This window comes from Oryzias latipes, chromosome 7, assembly GCF_053564925.1.
Source record: "Oryzias latipes strain Hd-rR chromosome 7, Olatipes_Hd-rR_3.1".
Taxonomy (NCBI): domain Eukaryota; kingdom Metazoa; phylum Chordata; class Actinopteri; order Beloniformes; family Adrianichthyidae; genus Oryzias; species Oryzias latipes.
The window spans coordinates 6257090-6279731 of record NC_136243.1 but is presented as its reverse complement, the minus strand read 5'-3'; the positions used below and the strand labels follow the sequence as shown (position 1 = coordinate 6279731).

General features: G+C 44.0%; 2 protein-coding genes across 14 annotated transcripts in view; one reads left to right on the top strand and one right to left on the bottom strand.

The window, feature by feature from the left end:
* The window catches only part of sulf2b (sulfatase 2b), a 92107-nt gene extending 78629 nt beyond the window's left edge, over positions 1 to 13478 (top strand). For 5 of the 11 annotated variants that reach the window (XM_011472953.4, XM_078950113.1, XM_011472954.4 and 2 more), the window contains 8 exons: positions 1055 to 1149; positions 1218 to 1280; positions 4382 to 4551; positions 4740 to 4882; positions 4958 to 5081; positions 5985 to 6021; positions 6166 to 6222; positions 9575 to 13478. In XM_011472953.4, the coding sequence (XP_011471255.1) occupies positions 1055 to 1149; positions 1218 to 1280; positions 4382 to 4551; positions 4740 to 4882; positions 4958 to 5081; positions 5985 to 6021; positions 6166 to 6222; positions 9575 to 9605 (720 nt within the window). In that variant the 3' untranslated portion in view covers positions 9606 to 13478. The remainder of the gene's footprint in view (positions 1 to 1054; positions 1150 to 1217; positions 1281 to 4381; positions 4552 to 4739; positions 4883 to 4957; positions 5082 to 5984; positions 6022 to 6165; positions 6223 to 9574) is intronic. The other 6 variants (XM_011472956.4, XM_078950115.1, XM_078950116.1 and 3 more) reach the window with 3 other exon arrangements.
* Positions 13479 to 18536: 5058 nt separating this feature from the next.
* itpr3 (inositol 1,4,5-trisphosphate receptor, type 3) overlaps positions 18537 to 22642 on the bottom strand; it is a 90364-nt gene continuing 86258 nt past the window's right edge. For all 3 annotated transcript variants that reach the window (XM_023957006.2, XM_023957007.2, XM_023957008.2), the window contains 3 exons: positions 22427 to 22587; positions 22191 to 22352; positions 18537 to 19928 (listed from right to left, as the gene is read on the bottom strand). In XM_023957006.2, coding sequence (XP_023812774.1) covers positions 19821 to 19928; positions 22191 to 22352; positions 22427 to 22587 — 431 coding nt within the window. In that variant the 3' untranslated portion in view covers positions 18537 to 19820. The remainder of the gene's footprint in view (positions 19929 to 22190; positions 22353 to 22426; positions 22588 to 22642) is intronic.

Sequence of the window (22642 nt, the reverse complement as noted above, 5' to 3'; positions counted from 1 at the left end):
CTGGAAGAGCTGCAACTGTCCCTTACAACTTAGTTTCCCTCATCCGAGCTAAGAAAAAGAATTTGACTTCACTTCTTGGTCTTTTAGCAATTCTTCCTTTTTGGTCCAATTTTTATAGTATTTTTGTCAGGAGCTTCAATGACATTTGTTTAAAAATATAGAATTCAAAGGTTTGAGACCTGACTTCTTTCTGTGAAGAAAATATTCTCTGACGTTGAAGAAATCACTTTCCTTTTCTTTGCATCCGACTAGTTGATTCGGTTAAAGGTTCTGCCTTGAATTATCTAAGATTTTCTCTAATTTCCCCCCAACAAATAGAAGTGTTTGGCTGCTGTCGCGATGAAGCCACTAAACGAGTGCAGCCTTTGAATTCAAATGGAAAACATCAATAATCTGGGGTTGGTGCAGGCGACTTCTATCTCAAAATCAAGCATTTGTCGTGGATCACTCTGATGAGGTCAAATGACCGTAAACCAATTTAATAAAGGCCTATACAAATGACCACTGGATTATGTCAAATCATTTGGCCTCATTCGCTGTTCTATAAGCAAGCAATGTGATGACGACGGTTTTAAGACCCCGGCTGGGGTCAGAAGGAGACAGACACAAGCAGAAATGAAAACACTGCTGAAAAAAACACATCGATCTCCTGGTTTCTGAATCCTTCAGCTCCCCATCCTTTTCATCCAGGTTTTAAAAACCCTCGTATTCTCATCCTTGATGTCCTTTAACCCTTGTGTTATCTTAGATGACCCCACCCTTACATTGACGTGTTATTCTTACCATGACAAAGGTGGATAAAGGTGGAAAGATTTCATGTAATCCATGGACACCAGTGAAGATCACAAATCATTGAAGAAAAAAGGTTCAGCGCACTGTCTAGTGGGTCTAGATGACCCAACTCCCAACGTTAAAGTGCCTAGGATAGCACAAAGGTTACACTGAAATGTGAACATTCTCCTGGCAGCAGCTGAATCTGAAAAAAGCACAGAACCGTTGATTCAGAGTTTTGACATTTTCCCTAAAACTGACCGTCCTCCTGTCTTTCTGTTAGATTGAGACTTTACAAACAAAGATCAAAAACCTAAGAGAGGTCAGAGGTCATCTGAAGAAGGTCCGGCCCCTGGAGTGTGACTGCAATAAGTATCTGTAAGTAAGAACGCCACGCCTGGAGGCAGATCCATGTTCCAGCGTGACGCCGGTGTCCATGTGCTCAGGTTCAAATCCAAACTGAAGAACAAGCTGAAATTCAGAGGAGAAGGAGGATTTCATCCGTTCAGGTGAGACTAACTCTCCTTCAGCTCAGCTGACTGCTGTAATCGTCAATAAAGTCTGTGATCATCATCAATGGGAAACCGAATGTTCTTCCAGAGTGTGCAGACTTAGACAAATGTAAACCTGTGTGGCTGAAAACACTAAGCGAAGGGGAATGTTCAGCACCCTAATGAGCTGCATATACTGACTCTACATAGATGCCTTTTTGTGAAAACATATCAGATAACATGTTCCTGTTGTATTCCTGCCGCTGCGCTTCAGATCGCTAAACATAAAAAAAAAATGGAATTCCGTCATCTGTCATTCTAAGTAGACATGAAATTAATTCATAAAACTGTTATTTTTTATTGTAGAATGACTCCTACTGGTTGTGTTTTAATGTAACGTGTCACTCTATAAGTTCATTCACACACAGAAGCAGGTCAAATGTTTTTTAGTGTTCAGTGTGGAAAAGATTTTCTGTCTTCATTTTTGGCCTCATAGTTCTCTTAAAATAGGCTCTGTCACAAGTAATCCAGAGCTTGAATGTGGAAACATAGTTTTAGCAGGATGTTTTAGCCCTATGTTGTTCTTTTAGTTTAGTTCTGGAAAGCGAACATACAACACAGGATGCAGACTCTAAAAAAATCTTCTCTGAAAAGCTAAAAACAAACGTCTGCCGTCTCTGGTGTGAGGGACAATGCATCCTCTGAGAACCAGGAAAAATAATAGATTTGTGATGAAAAATAAAATGTGTCCACTTTTTGAGGGTTAGAAATAAATACAAGAAAAAGAACATTTTTATTAAATGTCTTCTCACATGACCAAGTGGACCCGAAAGAGATGAAGCGGGTGGAGAAAATGGACAGAAGGTCTTTCTACGGCGTTTTCCTTCATTTTTATGACTTATTTTATGCAGCCCACCGTTAACATTTTTAGCGATGTTCCATTGTTCTTCATGCATTCTCTGTTTTTATAAATTAAGGAAATATGTGATCTTTCTTTTTATTATTATAATTTTTGGTGCCATATGCAAATGAGATAAGCATTAGCACAATGACAGCTCCTCCCGCGTCCTAACCCTCCACAGAATGACTTTAATTTTTGGAGGGAGAAAAAAAACTGTTTGTGGGTAGCTTTGGGGTCCCTAATATAATATCAATCCTAAAATTGACCCCCCCAACCAGATATTAGATATTTTCCTTGAAGGCAACATGGTGCGACAAGTGACGTGAAAGTGAAGTGAAACACCAGATAATCATCATTGTATTTCAATTTTACCATACAAGAAACCAACAAGCAAATAAACTCTTGGTAACATCAAAGCAGCAAAATATATCCAATACTCGAATTTATTTATTTCTAAGGGGTTCAGCAGTTGTGATCAGGTGTAAAACAGAGGTAAAAATAGCATTTTATGCTAAAAACAGGACAAATATATTTGAGATGATCATTGCTGTTGGAGCAGGGGGGTATTCCAGAAAGCAGGTTATGCTAGCTCCCACGGTAAGTTTGAGGCTAAGGAAGTTGATAACCTCAGTTTTCGGTTCCAGAAATGGAGGTACGTTTCAGGGTAGGTCAAGTTGCCATAGCAACTCATGGTCTGAACATAACCTGGTCCGGAGCAGGTTTAGTTGAAGCTTAGTTTGTTTTCATTTAAGGTGGCAAAATTGGATAAGTTACATATATATGCGTCACAAGGAAAATGGAAATAAGATCAGAAACTCGTGCGTTTACTTTGTCTGTTCTTCTACTACAAGCAGAAACTTTCTTTTGATGATGATGCAGCCGTATTACTTTTTTGATGGACGTATAATCTTCATACGCCGTCATTAATCTCAGACTCCGTCTCACTGAAGTGTCGCTCTTTCTTTTTTTTTCACCACACGTTTCCATGGTCACCAAGTCGAGCGTAATTACGCCAACTCATATCCGGTCTTTTGGAACCGACATACCCCGAGTAAGCAAGTTCAGGCGGATTTCAGCCAGAGTTCAGGGTTAAGGTCAGGCTAGTTTAAACATGCTTCCTGGAATACAACCCCAGTTTGCATGCACACACACATTTACTGTTCCGACTGATCCCTAGTTAAGTGTCCCTTAAACCGGATTCATGAATCCGTTTCTCCTCTTCCTCACTGTCATTTTCTGGAACTTTGCTGTCCTCACTTTCTGAGGGAATCTCCCTAACTGAAAGTTCCCGAGGTTTCCTTCCATAAAAGGTTGTTATGTCCATTTCCTGTGATAGTGAGCAGATTGTAAAGCAAAAAACAAATACATGCTACAAATACATTTTATTCAAATGACCAATGGTGAGACATGAACATGTGGCTTGAGGCAACGCTGTGCAGTAGAGGCTCAATTATCAAAAGCAGAGAGATTTAGAGATTCATGCAGTTTCTAATCCATTTCCCCCTAAAAACGTGCACAGGTTCTAGATTCTGATCGTATTTTCATTTGATTTATTTGCCAAAAATGTCAACAAGCTCATTTAACCCTTGTGCTATCTTAGATGACCCCACCCTTCCATTGACGTGTTCTCCCTACCATGATAAAGGTGGAAAGATTTCATGTAATCCATGGACACCAGTGAAGATCACAAATCATTGAAGAAAAAAGGTTCAGAGCACTGTCTAGTGGGTCTAGATGACCCAACTCCCAATGTTAAAGTGCCTAAGATAGCACATGGGTTAATGAGCACATTCATCTATAAGATGCACTTTCAACCTTCTGGAACAGATTGATGTTTCTTCGTCATGAACCTTTTTTCAACTGTCAAATGAAGGTGTGCTGCAGCCTGATCTAATAGAGCCCCCCCCCACTATAGCCTGTTGCGTGCTGAAAACGTGTTGATAAATCTTAGTCATATTGTCTAGTTTTTTTAATCACAGCGTCACATGTTTACTTGTGACGCCTTAGATTAGATTAGATTAGAAGAGTGATGAGCTAAAGTAGCCTTCTGCTCTATTTCTGTCTTTGGAAAACTCCAGATTATTTTGCTTTGGTGTGAAGCACCTTTTCAATGACGTGTCTTTAGTACGTGTGTTATTCCAAGATCTTCATCTTAACACCTACAATCCTTAAAGCAGACACAGAACTCCTTTTTAACCTTCATTTCTGTTCTGAGCAGGAAGAGCAGGGCTCGAGACAAGAAGGCCTGGCTCCAGAAGGAGCAGAAGAGGAGGAAAAAGATGAGGAAGATCATCAAGAGGATCAAAAACAACGACACCTGTTCAATGCCTGGACTCACCTGCTTCACACACGACAACCAGCACTGGCACACGCCTCCTTTTTGGACACGTACGGCCTGACACGCTCACATGTTCACATTTCCTCTAAAGATTCTGGTCAATTTCAGTTAGTTGCCACACTCCTGCAGAGTTGGACTTTTTTGACAAGAATGTGCTTTTAAATAAATGTTAGCATCTGTTTTCTGATCCCAGTTTATCACCAACGTCTGAATAGAAAACGGTGTTTGTGTGTGACAGTGGGTCCGTTCTGCGCCTGCACCAGCGCCAACAACAACACATACTGGTGTCTGCGGACCATTAATGAGACCCACAACTTTCTCTTCTGCGAGTTTGCCACTGGCTTTCTGGAGTTTTTTGACCTCAGCACAGACCCTTACCAGGTACACACAATGACGCACATGCGTGACAGACGCTAATCACATGACGGGCTGAGACTGTGCTGTGACCATCCGCAGTTGATAAACGCCGTGGGCTCCTTAGACCGCACCGTTCTCAACCAGCTGCACGTCCAGCTCATGGAGCTCCGCGGCTGCAGGGGGCATAAGCAGTGCAACCCTCGCACGCGCTCAGTGGAGCTGGGTATGACACACTCATACATGCATGAAAGTGCTTGTCTTTGCATGGACCTTGATTCAAATGTGTTGAAGTTCAGTAACTGGGGATCTGCATCAACCTCACGTGAAAAGTATTGATGCTGTGAAAATCCAGCAGCTTTAGTTACAAAGACTCCAGCTGATTTTATGTGGTTTTACTAACATTTATAAACAAACCAGAAAGTCTAAAATGTAAACAAGTCATGGTTTGAGTCTTTTGTTCAGCTTCAGAAGAAAGCTCTTGGAGCATTTTTCTGATGATGGAAGACATTTCTAAGGAAAAAAGCTTAAAACGGCATTTCTGAGTGTTTCTTTGTTCAAATCGTTGTGAATCCGGAGCAGATGAAATAATGCGGGTTAAAAAAGATCGTATTTGTCGCTCCATTCTGATTCACTAACAGACAAATAGATCCATGAACGTCTTTGTTTTCCTCCTCTGAGCTGGAATCTGGATCAGAACTAAACGGCTGCATAGATGCAATATTGCTGCCATTTTTGTTGCACTGCTAAAGTTAGGTTGGGGTTGTGGGGGGGCTGTACGCCAATGGGAAAACATGTAAACAGATGGAGGACAGGAAGTGGGGTTGTCCTGGTCCTGCCATTAACTCAGAGGTAAATTTCTAGTGAACTCCTGCTGCTCTGCAGAGACTATGTTCTAGAAAAAGACAGGTTTTTAGATTTTGTGTATAATGACATCATCGCAATCAAACGGCCACTGAGAACGCTTTGAAAATGGATCAAAAGAGGATCAGGACTTTCAAATGATTTTGTTTTTTAAGTGGAGCATCATTCAGGGTCTGCTCCTATGATGGTTTGCTGGTAAACATACCACGACCTCATTGCTTTTCCGGTTGTTGCTGACTCATTAACCATCGGACTGTCCTTTCAGCAGGCGGGCGGGCTCATGGCAGCTTCGACAACTACAGGTACACGTGAGAACCTTGTTCTTCTGCTGGATTCTTTCATGGCAAAGCTGAGGGCTGCTGGTGGTTGGCTTTAAGGGAGGGTGTGCATTTGTCTTTGTGTGTGTGTGCGTGTGTGTGTAACACGGTGTGTGTTTGTTGTATCAGGCTGTTTGAAAGGAGAAAGTGGCCAAAAGTCAAGAGACCTTCATCCTCCCGAACCCTGTGAGTTTGCTCTTCATCTGGCCTGCATGCTGCTTAGTGCTGCTGTCCGTCTGTGTAACATCCATTACGTTTTAACACTTTGACACTGATGTTTCCAGATGTTTCCTTTCAAAATACAAGTTTTATTTGAAGCCAAAAAAACAAAAAGATGACCTGAACATCCTATAAAAATTGTTGCTTTTACTTTTCTTAAACTTTTGACCGGTCAGACCTACAGTAGGTTGACTGATTACTCAGTGGTCTGGGGCAAACATTAGGCTATTTCTCTCAAAATGCCTGTTTTCATCCAGCAGTTCATGCACTTTTTTTGTGGCTGATGTGGGCCTCTTTTGGAGAATCCATTAAAACTCGGTCAAGGATCCTTTTGCAGATGTGGATTGTTGAGGGCCGTCCTTATGGTGTGATGGCTGGAGTCAGCATCAGTCATGAGACATTCCATCATCTCATGGAAGCAGACAGGGCTCTGTGACTTTGGAAAGTTGGGTAAAGAAAATATATTTAAAACGGAATAAACAACAAGTTGAACAGCAGAGGCCTTAGTCACATGCACCCGCATGGGGGGTTGACCTGTACACTGTAAACCGGAATAGGTTCAGTGAACTGTGAATCAGTGAAACTGATTATATAATATTTTTACTTAATAATTATTAGTTAATCAGAACTTAGAATGTTTGAGTTGACACTTTCACTAAATTTAACCCTTGTGCTATCTTAGATGACCCCCCCCTTACTTTGACGTGTTCTCCCTTCCATGACAAAGGTGGATGAAGGTGGAAAGATTTCATGTAATCCATGGACACCAATGAAGATCACAAATCATTGAAGAAAAAAGGTTCAGAGCACTGTCTAGTGGGTCTAGATGACCCAACTCCCAATGTTAAAGTGCCTAGGATAGTACAAGGGTTACACTTTCACTCTTTACTCATACACAATCCTCTCAGGGTCTGCCAGATCTATAGTGGGAGAAAGCCAGAGCCCAACACATGCAAACTCCACACAGAAAGGTGTTCTGTTACAAGGTCCCCCCGCGGGGTCTTGAACCAGGTCTTCTTGTTCTGAGGCAGGAGCACTAATTGCTGCACCACCACATCTTCAGTATGTAGCTGAGTTCATGTCACAATGTTCACGGGCGTACATTATGACGGAATCACGTCTCTTCATTTATATGTTTTGACAGCAAGGTTTCATTTCCTCAAAATGTTTTAGTCCAATAAAGATAGAACTGAAGTCAAAGTTGAATTGGCTTATAGGTTTAAGCTGACTTGACTTAGTGGCTACTTTTGAGTTCTATGATTATAAAACTTTTGAGCTCATTGTACTGTTTGGGTTTACAGTGTACGGATTCTGCAGGCTTTTGGGTTGTAGAGGGTCACAGAGAGGCGTGTCTGCATCTAAAAGAGGCTGTAGGAGTGTTTTGCAGATTCCTTGAGGCTCGTAGGGCCACCTCAAGAGACGTCACGAAAAGTGTGTCGTAAAGTATTTATAAGGCTAATGGAAGTAACACACACTGATGACGTACAGGTGATGCTGTCGTACCGTGTCCTTATGCTGCACTCTAGTTGTTAGTGAGGGTGTATTCAGACTGGACACATTCGGTTTGCTTAAAGTGAACCAGTTCGTTTCGCCCGATAATCCAGAATAAATGTTCAGTCTGAATGCACCCAAACAGACCCTGGTCCTGGACCAGGAACCGCTCTCTGACCCATCTTTGGAGGTGGTCTCGGTTCGTTTCCAATTGGACTGAGCTTCGGTTCACTCTGAGATTTCTCATTTGAATACAATTTGTTCTCTCAGCGGAACAACTGAACCAAAATGGCCACCGTAGCCGATGTAAACAGAGTAGGAATGACGCAACAGATGAGCCGCAGACAAATATAAAGCAACGATTGTATGCACACAAAACTGATAAGTCAAATCATTCCAGTGAGTGGAAACACTTTGAATTGAGCAAAGTGTCTAGAATGTTCTAAGAATGTTCCCTTTTGATTCTTTGAATGTGGAACAGTGGACTGAACTTTAGGAAAGTTCTTGTTTACTTGTTTGTTTGGACACACATTTCATTTACACTTGATTATCTTGAAGAAATCCAAGGAATCTGGAAAACCTTTGGCGGCACCGCGGTAGAGGTGGGTTGTAGAGGTCGAGGTAGAGGTCGTCCTGCAACCAAAGGGTTGGTGGCTCAATCCCCACTCTCCCCATCCAGCTGTCTCCTGAGTGTGGCTCATCTGCAGCTCACCGCTCCCCCCAGGGGATGGGTCAAATGAGGAGAATAATTTCCCCATTGTGGGATTCATTCATTTTCTAATCCGTTTTTCCCCTTTCGGGCTCACAGGGCTGCATGCCGGAGCCTATATCCCAGCCACTTGCTGGCGAAGGCAGGGGAGACCCTGAGCAGTTCGCCAGTCTGTCACAGGGCCCATTGTGGGATAATTAAAGTCAACTTTTTTCTTTTTAAACCTGTTCAGTAGCAGGTATTACTCTCTAAGTCACACTGGATGAAGTTTGGGATAAAGAGGATCTGGATCCAGTTTAGGTCACTGAATTGGATCCAATCAGAGCTTCTGAAATGAACCAAAATCTAAACTGAATTGTATTTTCAACAACATGTTAGGATATGAATCGAATCGTTGATAAAATGCATCATTACACACTTACCCTAACTTAGCCTTGTGTTGTTAAAGTGTACGCTGCAGCCTGTGGACCTCAGCTTGTTCATTGCAAAAAATGTGCATGAATTTTTGCTCTACGGTCTCACCAAACGGTCTACGACCTTGATATTTCGTGCGGGCCATCTGGATGCCCTGTACAGGTTTGGCCATTTTTTTGCCCCCAGACAGCCATTATACTTAGTTATTACTAAGGCTTAAACAGTCAAGCTGAAGGAAAAAGGTACTGAGCCCTCCGGGGGCCAGTGGTTAAAAAAACAAAAATTCTGATAAATCGTGCACACCATTTACTAATCCGTGCGCACCGTTTATTAGATTCCTTTTTTTCTTTTTAACCACTGGCCCCAGGGGGGCTCCGTAAGAAGGTTTGATGCTCAGTCGCTGAATCGTGACATCAGTTAAGTCAAGCAGCAAAATAGATCCACATCCAAAACAATAAACACAACGAACAGTCAAGCTTTGCCATTTCTGGAGGGGTTGTTCCTTCCAGCAGCAAAGTGTCAGGTTTGGCATAATGAAGACGTTTGACAACCTTAACAAACCTGGCTTTTAAAACTTTTCTTTCCATCTTCCTGTCACTACTCATGTCTAGATGGATCTCCATCGTCTGTCTGTCTGCACACACTTTAACTGAAAAGCACTTTCCTGCTGCCGTGTGGCTAAAGATAACTCTGCTGTGTCTCCAGAGGACCGATCTGGGATGGCTGGAAGGGATAGGGGGGCGCCCGCCGCTCCCACCCTCACTAGCCTACAGGAAGGAGGCGTGGTCACCGCAGCCTCAGCATCAGTCCGCTTCTGCAACGTCATTCAGCCTTCCCCACCTGTTGCTCAGGAAGACTCTGGAATGAAACCCTCACCCTTCCCCCAGAGGCTCCTACCATGCTGCCACCTCCTGCCCCTGTAAGAAAGAAGAAGAGCAGGAGGAGGAGAAGGAGCAGGGGATGCATAGCAAAAGAGTCAGAGCAGGAAAAGATGTGTTTTTAGAGGACCAGCAGCATTTTGCCCTGAGTTTTACCTTTCAGGTTTGACATAATCAACTCTCAGCTCAATAACCAAACCCCTCTTCATCTTAATGAGCCTCTTACTGTAAATTTATGCTTCCTTTTTTTCTTGACTCATTTTTAAAATAGAATTTAGGTTGAGCTATTTTGCACATTGCAAAAACCAAATTATGTTATTAAAAAAATGTTATTAAAATTAAACATTGAGAAAGTTTGGTGAATTAGTTTTGAGAAAATATGTCTGAATTATTTTAACAAGACATTTTGTTAACCAGGAGCAGGTTTATGCTCCTCAAAAACATCTGCTTTTGTACATAAACCACCTCAAGAGTAAAATCCCATTTGATTTTAGGCAAAACCGAAAAATATTCTTTTTTCTAAATATTAATGCTTAATGAAAAAAGTTTGCATTTTTCAATTTCTTGAGTAAAATAATGTGTCACTAAAATTAGTGTAACTATTTTTCCCTACAAAATATGACTCTGTAAATCTAATATATCTTTAAAATAGAAATGTATGTATTGGTTAAATTTTTTTTAAAAAGTCTCACGTTTTGGAGTTAAATCGGTTTAATCGTTCTGAATTTTTGCAGTAAATATATAGTAATAAAATCCTAAAAGGCTTGAAAGTTGTGCGAATATTAAAGCTACGTAATATTTTAAAGGTAACTATAAGTGTTATGAAAGTTTATTGTAAAAAAATCTGAATGTTTTCTGTGAAAAAAGTTTACAACTCTTTCATTGCCAATTTGCATCCGACATCAAATGGAACCACATCATTTTTGATAAAAATTAAATCATAGCATTTAAAAGAAATGTTGCTGCTGGATTTTTCCTCCAATCTATAATCCATTTGGTGCAAGTCCTGCAGGTTATAGAGTTCTGCCTGATGTAAAAGTAGTCATTTCCTTTCATTAGCCGTTGTTTTAATGTTTTTCTGACATTGTAGGATGTCAGGTTTCTCAGAAAGGTCAGCGTTAAACAAGTGTGCTGAAGTCTTAACACTAGATAGAGTGTTGTAGTAATTGGAGATGACCCACGTTTCTTCTCCTCCTCCACCTCCTCCTGCAGTGACCTCTGTCATGCCTTCATGTTTTGGGTTTCTCTAACTGTCTGTGAAGATTTGAAGGAGCCGATCATGTCACTGCTAAACTCGGACTGGAAGAACTTCAGTAACTCAACTTCTCATGAAGTGATCTTTTGTCCCAAACCTGAGTGTCTGTTAGTTCCCGGCTCCGCTGGAGAGATTAACCTGTCGGCTGACACGAGTACCCACAATGCAGCTGGAAGGATAAGAAGAAATTCCCAGTCACTGTCAGAATCCCTTTGAAGTCACCAAGTCTGGTAAATACCACCAACCTGACTGAAGAACTCAAAAGAACTTCATCAGGAGATGACGGCACACACAGCTCCTCACTCTTCATCAGTGGACTCACAGCTCCTCACTCTTCATCAGTGGACTCGCTTCGGTTGTCCTGGTCAGAACTTGCGGCGTCGCCATGAATGAGCACTGCTAACGCAGGCTGCGGTGGGCATGGCTGCTTTGAAAAGTTCATTTTTTAACAAGTCAAAGTTGTTTGTGAGACATTTGCTGTGTTCAAATTCCCTCAGGTCTCCCTAAAGAACCCCTAAAAACATATAGTGTGGGACTATCCAGATTTGAATGCAGTTCTGACACATCATCACCATTTAACCTTAGTGCTATCCTATGGGGTCCAGATGACCCCACCCTTACATTGACGTATTCTCCCTGCCATGACAAAGGTGGAAAGATTTCATGTTATCCATGGACCCAACTCCCAATGTTAACACTTGTGCTATCCTAGGCACTTTAACATTGGGAGTTGGGTCATCCAGACCCACTAGACAGTGCTCTGAACCTTTTTTCTTCAATGATTTGTGATCTTCACTGGTGTCCATGGATTACATGAAATCTTTCCACCTTTATCCACCTTTGTCATGGTAGGGAGAACACGTCAATGTAAGGGTGGGGTCATCTAAGATAGCACAAGGGTTAAACAATGTCTGAATCCGTCCATACTCCCTAAATACTAAACAAAAAAAAACACATACAGTGCAAGACGATCTAGTACCCCTGGATATTCAATTCAATTCAATTTGCATAGCCTAAATTCACAACAACAGTCGTCTCAATGGGCTTCGTGCTGGTAATTGTCAAGTGGACATACAATCAAAAGGATCCTAAATGCATAGAATTCAATAGGAGAATACTAAACTTTAACTAAACAGACTAAACTAAATTGGGCATCACTGCCCTAAGACGGTAAGGAAAAACTCCTAAAATAAACGGAATCCGGAAAAAACGAAGAAACCAATTTGGACCCCATGCTCAACTCTCTGTTTTTTAACAGCAAATATGACGTCAGTGACTTTTTCCGACCAATATTTAAGAATCCCCTGTGCTCTGATGAAAATGTTGACGGTTCATTAAAAAATACATTAAAACACTTTTTTTTCTGCAAAAGTTGTTCAAACGCAAAGCATTGTGGTCATGTGCCAATGTAGTGAGCTTCGTCACAGACAGTTCTGGGAAATTTCTAGGGCAGTGGATTTTCAAACAACCCTACAAAACGGCAAACACACTATATGGTGAAGGAATTCAGACAGGGCCGTAGTTTCTGTTGTCGTTCCTGCTTTTTGCCTTTTTGTGAATGTGCATTTGTAGTCTGTAAATGAGAAACTGTCCTGTTGGTTCCTGACTGCAACCACCATGTTTTAGCTCTTCTTCAGGAACCGCATTCAGTCGAAAACTGCTGCATTCCGGTTTCACCGCGGAATGTGGAGCCAAAATGATAATAATGGATTGGATTGGATTTATCTGCGCTTTTCATGACACTCAAAGTGCTTACATTGTGTCCATTATTCATTCATACTTGGTGATGGTAAGCTACTGTTGTAGCCACAGCTGCCCTGGGGCAGACTGACAGAGGCGTGGCTGCCATTTCGCGCCTACGGCCCCTCTGACCATCACTGGGACATTCATGCACATTCACACACCAGTGGAGCCACACTGGAGGCAAGGAGGGTGAAGTGTCTTGCCCAAGGACACAACGACAGTTGGCTGGTGGGAGCGGGGATTGAACCGCCAACCCTTTGGTCATTGGACGACCCGCTCAACCACCTGAGCCACTGTCGCCCCAAAAGGGGTTGGGAGCGATCCACTCACACTCTAGTCAGCTTTTTTACACGACATTACGTCTGGTGTAAACAAATGTTCTTGTAAATATGTAATTGTGAAATATAAACTACGATTATTGACGGTCTTACCCCCCCCTCCTGATGGAAGTTCAGGGAAAGGTTGCACACTGTAAAACGGAGTCTCCTCCTTCCCGTGTGGAAGCAGCAGGCCACCGGTTTTCCTTCTGGCTCTTTAACCTTCACTGTATTTGTTCTGTGGAGCTTTTTGCTTTGTAAACCTGATTTCATGTTAACCATGTCTGCTGTTGACGGCTTCACTCCCTCCTGGTTCTGTTTGTGTTCTAATACAGTCCGGCTGTGCCAAACCCCCTCATCAGTGACCATCTCACTCTCAGTCTTTCTTTTCCTCAAAATAAAGAACTTGAATTGCAGTCTAGCCTCCCTACATCCATCTTCTGTTGTCTAGCTTTGTCTGGTATTAGAAAACAACATCACATGCAGAAGTATATGAATACCCAGGCTCAGCGGTGCAGCTGCTGTAGGATTCTCTAGATCCAAGAGGTTAGGGACATTGTGAAAAAAGAAAATCAGTGGATGTCGTATACAAGTTTGTTTCACCTCACAGACTTTTGGGATAGGAAGGTTGTCTTGTGGTGATAGACACACCTTATTTTGTGTTTCCCACATGTTGGTCTCACTGCGTTCAGTGAGTCTGACTTATTGAAGCCAAAACTAAACTAAATCTAAAAGAAATGCCTTTCAATGTGGCATCGATGTCAACATTCTGTGTGTCTAAAAAGCTGATTTAGTCAGTAAGTCATTCTGACAGCCATGAACACGCTTAACGGGTGAGCAGCCACCTGACCCTAGCGCCCTCAGGTTGGTAGTAGACCGTCAGGTGTTGCAGGTGAACTTAGTGTCATCAGCAGACTAGCATCAAGACTCTGAACTACTGTCAGAGTTTGTGACAGACCCAGGAGTGGAACCCCCCAGTGACAGAGCACAACCATGACCAGAAACCGAGGACCTCTGACCTCAGACATGGTTTAGCAAACACCACACAGCTGCAGGCCCGTTTTTCCAGATGTCAGGGGGTACCAGGGCTTCCAGATGAACCATTCTTAACCAGCTCCACCACTTTGACTGGAATGACAGACCAGCGCTGCTCCACCGACACCAAGACAACGTCAAGAACGTAAATGGCGTGTACCTGGATGGCGTTTTTCGACCTTCCTCAAAGGCCCAAAGCGCATTACAGTCGCATGATGGTGGCACTGCTGCCAAACACTGGGGCCAACCTCCCACCGGAGGCAAGGTGGGGTTCAGTGTCTTCCCCAAGGACACTTCCACACATTGGCAAACAAGGAAGCAATCGGACCTGCGAAGTTCTGATCAGAGGTCAACCGCCCTACCGCTGCGCCATTGTCATTTTTAGGCAATGAAATATTTGATGTCTTCTTGTGTTTAATATTTGTACAAAACTGTGTTTTTGTGGGTAGAAAAAGAGAGAAATCCAAACCTACACAAACTTCATTATTTTATTAGACAGAAAATCGTTGGTCATCCAGATGTTCCCACACCAACAGCTGGAAAACCTCAGGAGGTTTTACATCTGAATTCATGATCCACTTTACTGCTCATGTTGCTATACTTTAACATATTGCACACATTTTCAAAATTAACTACATTAAATAGTTTCCCCTGTAAAAGAAATCACGTTAGAGGACAAATAATTATTGATTTAGTTAACATTTCTTTATTAAATAAACATTTGTGAGACCCCGTTTGAAAAACTCTCCTGAACTTAAATAAGTGTAACAAAGACCTGGACAAAGCAGAACAGAATGGGACTAAAGTTGTGTTTTTAACCTCTTCCCCTAAAACCTAAATGCCACTGAAGGTTCACAAAGTCACAATCCAACACCCGTTCCTTATCTTCAAACATGAAACAATGCTTTTGCTCCACTGGGTTATCATTTTATGTAATGCTACAGTGTATGCTTTCTACAAACACCAGCCTGTAACTGGGCTCCTTTAGCTGAACACTCATTCTGCCATCAGTAGACAAAAGTGCATTTTTGCTATATTTACATTGGTGTTTAAAGTCAACACACCCACTTTTTTTAGTAGACTGAGTTCATTTTAGTAGTACACACGTTTATACAGTCTCTCACTCTGAACACACGGGGGATTTCATAGTTTGTGTCACCTGACAACACAGAAAATTGTTCTTGACGAGCTAAAACGTTTTGGTTATGAAGAATGTGCCCTCTCATGTAACTCCTAAACATGCAGACTTGTCTGCACACGTTCAGGTCCCAGGTCCCTACATGCCTTTTTCCACTGATGCTGGAAAATCCATGTGTGCAGCATTTGAGGTCTGCATGAGCAGATGACTGTGTGGTTGTTTGCTGGGTGGCCTTGTGACGACTCACACATGCAGTAGGACATTCACACACCAAAGGCATGTGTCAAACTGTGAAGCTTTTAGATCCTGCTTAGCATTTCACATATTCGTTGTTGTTGTTGTTACTGCTTCATGACTTTTTGGGAGGCAAAAACCTTCAGAAACAAATGGTTGAAATAGCTTTAGTCGTGTCACACAAACACCACCTACATTTTGGGCATATTGCACGGATGTAAACTGATCGTACACGAACATACGTAGAAAAAGTGAGAAAAAAGGAAGATGCATGAATAGACCACACAAACAACACGTAAATTAACATCAATGCCAAACAATACCTTAATCGTGCATGAACTGTGTGTGATTATTGCATTGTTTCTATGCAATTCATTAGGGATTTGTGTGTCAATTACATAATTTCAACGAGTTAAGTGTGCCGTATACCCGATATAACCCTTTTGCTATCCTAGGCACTTTAACATTGGGAGTTGGGTCATCTAGACCAGTGTTTTTCAACCAGTGTGCCGCGGCACACTAGTGCGCCGTGGAGAAATTGCCCTCATTAACTGATCTAAAAACATTTTCCATCTCCAGGAAATCAGCTCTTTGTTCATCCAAACAGGCCCTGATAAAACACTGAGTAGTTAGGAATATAAAAGATCTTAAAATTACTTTTTCTTTGTGTTTATTTAATTCTATTAAAGACATTTTGATAAGAATCACGGTACCGCGATTTAGCTGCAGCTATAACTGTGTAAGGAAAAGTCCCGCCCCTTTAACTGTCTCCGCCAATCATTCTTTTTTTTTTTTTTTTTTTTTTTTTAACTTGTCCTGTCCAACAGCTAGGCAGACAGATGAGAGCTGAGGGCCTCTTGGGTTGGACATATTTTACTTTAACAAGAGGGGTTATTAATCTTCAGACAAACCAAAGGTATGTCTGAATAAACCCCTTTTGTAATTGAGGCCAAACTTTATTAATTTCAAACATGTCTGAAAATCTTTGGTGTTGGACCGGACGGAAAAGGAAAGAGGGGAAGAAGAGAAAGGGACGTTAGAGAGAGGGGGGGTAGGGGGTGATAATAGGAGGGGAAGGGGGATAAGACCATGAAGCAGCATAAAGCAGCAAGTTTACTGGTTGTTAATCATTATGGTAAGGTTCAAATGTAAAAAAAAAAAAAAAAAAAGGGCGGAGCCTGTCCACACACACACTCAAATGTTATAAACACACCTGTTAGTTGCAAAAATGTCCACCTGTCGACATGTACACAAAACAGATAGTGTTCACACGCATACTTATGCCTTAAAACCAACTAGTGTGAAATATTTCAGTCATTCAGTCTGTTGAGCTAACACCTGTGCTCAGGTGAGTGTTTATGTTCTTCTAAAATGGATGGTGGAACGTGAAAAGAAGGAGGGAGAGTGCCCAGCCATCCCCACCCCAAGACCCCCACCGCACCAGCAGCGGCAGCCGGATTCCCCCCAACACCACACGGGAACCGGCAGGGAACAACCGCCGCCCGGGCGACCAAGCCCGCCACCCAGGCCAGGGCCAGCAGGGCCGCCGCAAGGCCCCCAGAGCCAGAGAGCAGGGAGGCACGGAGGGAAAGAGGGCGCCGCCCCAGCCCAACCAGGAGAGCAGCCCCCCCGCTGCGCCGGGAGAACCCAACGCAGGGCCCCACCGGAGAAGGACGCCCACAGACCCAGACGAGCACCCCACCACCACCCAGGAGTTCCGGGCATCCCCCCGCCCCAACCCCAGGTAAAGGCCAGGACCCCCCAAGGGAGACCCACTCCGCACTCCAGGCAGCCATCCGCCCGGCCCACGGTTGGTCCAGGGAGGAGCGAGGCAGGGGCCCGCCGCCCCCGCCCAGAAGGGGGGAACCCCGGGGAAAAAAGAGGGCCCACAAGGGGTGTTGTAAATATGGCCCGACCAGGCTCGGCCACAGTTGGAAATTTGGCGGGGCCCAGCACTCAGGAGCAAGGACCAGAACCCACCCCCCAGGGACACGAACACCCCCGGCTCAGATGTAATGTGAACCCCCCCACCGCGCGGAGAGAGCACCGCCGGGCCCAGGAAGCCAGCACCCCGGGGACACAGCCGCCGTTGCAAAGGGGCCCGTACCCCCCACCAGGGAAGAGGCAGGGGACAGATGGTCCTAGGTCCCACCTTTCTTGCAAAATGTGTGTGCGTGTATGTGTGTTTGAGAGAGTGTGTGTGTGCATGTGTGTGTGTTTATGTTGGGATGTATATATTGAGGGGGGAGGGGTGTGTGTACTAAGGGGGGTGCGGTTAAAATTGGCGGGTAGGGCACTAAGGGGACGTCTCCTGATTACTCACAGTGACGTCCCCTCACCCTCCCCACCAAGGGGCCCTAAATGTCTAAGGTGCGGTTAAAATTGGCGGGTAGGGTGCTAGGAGGACATCCGCTGCTTGCTGGCAGTGATGTCCAAGCACCCCCCCTACCAAGGGCCCTACATGTCTAAGGTGCAAATAAAACCGAAAGAGGGGGGGCCCACTCCATACGGCAACCACAGGAGGGGGGTCACTGCCTAGTAAACCCCCCCCCCCAAGGCTCATCGCAGGCTAAGCCCCCCACCCCCTCACCCTATTATGAGGTTATATGAGGAAGGGGGTAAGTTGGGGACAGATGATAGACTGTCCCCCGGTGGTCAAACAGCCGTCCCGCCAATCATTCTTGAAGGCTTAATCACATGTCATCAGTCTGACCAATCAGAAGTGATTAAAGTCTTCACTTCCTTGTTCTTAATTCTGCTGATAAAGTCGCTCAGTTCTAACAAAAATACCAGCTAGAGCTCGTCTTTAGCTGGTGGTTCATCTCTTAGAAAAAAACAGCCGCAACTTCCTGCTTTTTCTGCCACAATTATCACAAATTCAATACAGACCATGAATTTTCTTTTTTTTTTTTTTGGGGTGCTGGTGTGCCGCGGGATTTTTGTCAGGGTTAAGTTTGCCGTGGCTCAAAAAAGGTTGAAAAACACTGGTCTAGACCCACTAGACAGTGCTCTGAACCCATTTTTCTTCAATGATTTGTGATTTTTACTGGTGTCCATGGATTACATGAAATCCTCTCCACCTTTGTCATGGTAGGGAGAACACGTCAATGTAAGGGTGGGGTCATCTGGACCCCTAGGATAGCACAAGGGTTAAAAGTTATCCATCGGTGGTTCATGCGTAAAAAGTCCGTTAGACAAACGTGGAACGGTCAAAGAAAGACAAAAGTTACTCAAAACAGTGTAAGATTTACGCAAGACTTGCGTAGAAACTACGTTAAATATGCGTAAGCTGCATAATTCTCAACCAACCAAAAATTCTGAACCGCTCAAAACTGAATTCACATAAAGACCGGTGAGCTAAACCCTCGACGGACATCTGCACATCGATGAACGCAAGAAACACTTATGGGTTACGTATATCACGCATGGATCATGAAAGACCAACATTTCATGCTTGGAAAATGCACAAAATGTACATGTGACTGTGTGACACAGGATCCCTCAAGAAGACTCATTCACTAATGTCCTGGTGGACGGTTGGAATGGATCCCTAGTGGACTGTGAGGTGACTGATCCCACCTACACCACTAGAGAGTCCTGTCACTGCGGGAGAACGTCCTGAACCCCGTCAGATGTGAACAGAAGCTTCAGCCAAAACATGCCATCAACCCCGAGCTAAATGCGTGTAAGCAAGAACTTCATTAGATACATAAAACTGCTCTTAAACCATTCTGTCTTTAGAAGCAGCCGTGTGGCTGCAGAGATAATGCAGCTGCTCCTGCATCTGTGAATCAAGTTTACATTTATGTATGTAATGTTCGGTTTTCAGAAGTCACATCAAGTAAAACTTCATTACTACCGTAGATCCCCTATTTGATAGGTTTTATAAATATTACCCAGCTATGAAAAGGGTGAAGGTGGGGTCACCCCTGGACAGTACCTGAGGCCGTCACACAAAGAACCACACACACTCACATTCACACTTAGGGACAATTTAGAATCATTAACTGATCAATGAAGCATGTCTTGGACAAAGGGAGGAAGCCAGAGAAAACCCACACATGCTCAAGGAGAACATGTAAACTCCACACAGAAAGAACCACAATCCTTTAACCACAAATGCAATGAGCCCCTGAGGTAAGGGTTTTCAACCACCAGTCACTTCTGTGGAGTACGTTTGCAGGGCCTTACGTAGAGTTCACCGTGAAATAAATGTTTGCATAAAAGACCTGAAGACACTAAACCCAAAGCAGATTTCCATGTTCTGCACATTTGTTCAGCTTAACGCGTGATGATGAGGATGGAGATGAAGTCCATGGGCTCTTCAGTTCTGCAGATTTCAGTGTGTCTTTCACATCTGGTGGCTTCCTCCTGCGGCGCTCGGCGGCATGGCAGCACTCGCTCCTGCTTGGACGTCAACAAAGCCCATCCTCTGCCTCCTCTTCCTCTGCTCAGTCATCTGCAAACAGAAGGACCGGTTCTGTTTTTGCAAATACAAAATTGCTAAAAATGCCACAAGGATCATCAAACTCAGGGTGGTAAATGACACGTGCCTATGTACCCTCTCCCACTTACATTGAAGTCCCACTCCCACCTTCTTTGGATCTATCGTGGGAAGTGTTCCGTGTTTAGTCGTTTTTAGCATCAAAATCCAAAAAGCTGTCATTTTCTGGGACATAGTTTCTGCAGAGCAGCAGGAGTTCATTGGAATTCCCCAGCATATGTGGGCGGGGCCATTTGTGTAGACTAACCCCGCCCCCTCTTCCTCTCACCATTGTGTAGTGGAGCTGAGCAGGAAGCTTGCGGCCCGCCGAGCAAATGCTCTACATCACAAATGAGATCCTTTTCCAACAGCATTTTTTCATCTGCTCCTTATTCACAATGATTTGAATAAGAAAGTTCTCAGAAATGTCATTTGAGGCTTCATAAATGGTCTCCATCATCAGAAAAATGCCACAAGAACATGTTGAAGACAACAAAAACACAGTTTTCATTAGAGTGGGCCTTTAAGGCCAAAAGTCTCATTCGTTCCGCCACACACATTCAAACTTGACAGTCATGCAGCCAGCCAGAACAGTGCAGGTTTAGGTTCCTGCTCAAACATGTTTTCAAATCAAAGGTACCCACAGAGTGGGCAGACAGACGGGAACAGAGGGAACAGCTATTCTACCTCTACTTTACAGATGCCCCGATGAGTTAACAGGCTCACATGGAGCTTCCTCCTCAACACAGTCATGTTTAAAGTCAGTCACACACACACAGCATCACAAGCAGGACTCCAATCCAAAGGTACTGATCAATGCCACCGTCACTTTGATAGAAACTGTCCCCGAACCTGAAGGAAAGAATCTCTAAATCATTTGGTCAGCAGGAGAAAATGAGACCCGGACTCTGGTGTGGACCAAACAAGCACACTCTGTTCTGCTGAGAATGCAGGTTTTAGTTCACCACAGTATGAATGAAAGCTTTCTGTGAGAAAACAACAGCTGAAGCAAACCAGTGGTGCAAATTCTGGGTATTAAACTACAGACATGTTTCAGAATGCATATTTAGCCCAATGGTGTCCTCACTGGACAAGCAGGGAGGGGCTTCTTCTTTTTCTACTGTTCACTAACGCATGTCCACCACCTTCAGTTGGAAGAGGCTGGGTGCAGAATGTCAAAGTGCTGCAAATCTTGCTCTATTCCAAAATATAAAACTTGGCGTCATAGAATTACAGCAGCGTGTTTTTGTTCGTAGAGGCCAAAAATGGTTGTAGAAACATGCGTGAACACAATAGTTCCAATCCAAAACGTGCCCCAAACGTGCGTTTCTATGCATTTACATAGACTTTTCACTGATGTAGGTGAGGGAGTTGTGAACGTAGCTTTACAAGTGAGGAAACAGTCCACAGCTCAGATCTAAAGAAGCATAGCTCAAAAAAAGGTTGGATCGTTTCGAGTGTGTTAACTTTATCTGACTGAAAACAGAAGCTGCTCTAGTCAGAAGGAGCTAGTGCTCGCTCTTTAACCACACCCAGCTGCTTTTCTTGGGTTATTTCCCATCATGAAACACGGACCTTTGTTTGCATTACCCAGGTCTAACAGGCTGATGGGAAGAATGCAGCTAGTAAGAAGAAGAAAGAAGAAGAAGAAAGTGCTACTTTCTGTAACACACCTTGGTGTGCAAAATTTGTTCTCCGCATTTGACCCATCCCCTGGGGGAGCAGTGAGCTGCAGATGAGCCGCGCCCGGGAGGCAGTAGCGTTAAGGGTCTTGCCCAAGGACCCTCACTGGGTGATGTGAATTGCTTGCCCAGTACCATTGTTTATTCCCCTCCGGGAATTGAACCCTGGATTCCTGCGTGGCAGCCCTTTACCTTACCGCTGCCGAGCCCTGGCGCCAACCTTCCACCAGGGGCAAGGTGGGGTTCAGTGTCTTGCCCAAGGCCACTTCGACGCATGGGCGTGCAAGGCAGCAATCGAACCTGCAATCTTACGATCAGAGGCAGAACGCCCTACCACTGCACCCCGGCCGCCCGTTACAGTGCTACAAACGAACCCTGGAGATCATGAAGGGTAAACGTCTCCTGTGTGCAAACGTGAAAAAGCACTCATGTCTTTCCAAACACCAAACCTTGAATTCTTCAGTGTCTCATGAACACCTTCTCTGCAGCAGCAGCCCTTTGGTGGAAGTCTTCACAGCCACATGAGCCACATGAGCCTCTCCACATTGGGACTGACCTGCTCTTTCAGCTCGGTCAGCTGGGCCGTCAGTGTCGTCACCACCTTCATGGTCGATCCCAGTTTGTCCTGTAAAATCCTCATTTCATTCTGCTCGCCATCGCTGTCCGTCACCACCAGTGACATGGCCTGCATCCGTGGGAACCAGTCCAGATTGTTGTTCTGGAACAGAAGTGAAGACTCACATGCTTTCTCCAGGTTTTTTCTTTTGAGTCCACTGTTTCAGGGTTTCATACCTTCATCATGTGTGCCACGTAACTCTCAGGTCCTGTGTAGTCTGTCTTGTTCTTCTCACGCAGCAAGACGATGAAGTACAGGTAGTTCCAGATGTTGTGCTCCATGTTAATGTGCTCTTCAAAGGACACTGTCTTGTTGTCAAACTTGTCCCTCTCCAGACCTGCAGAAGAAGTCTCTGCAGTGAGCAGACGGGTTACCACCCCAGGCCAGTCAGT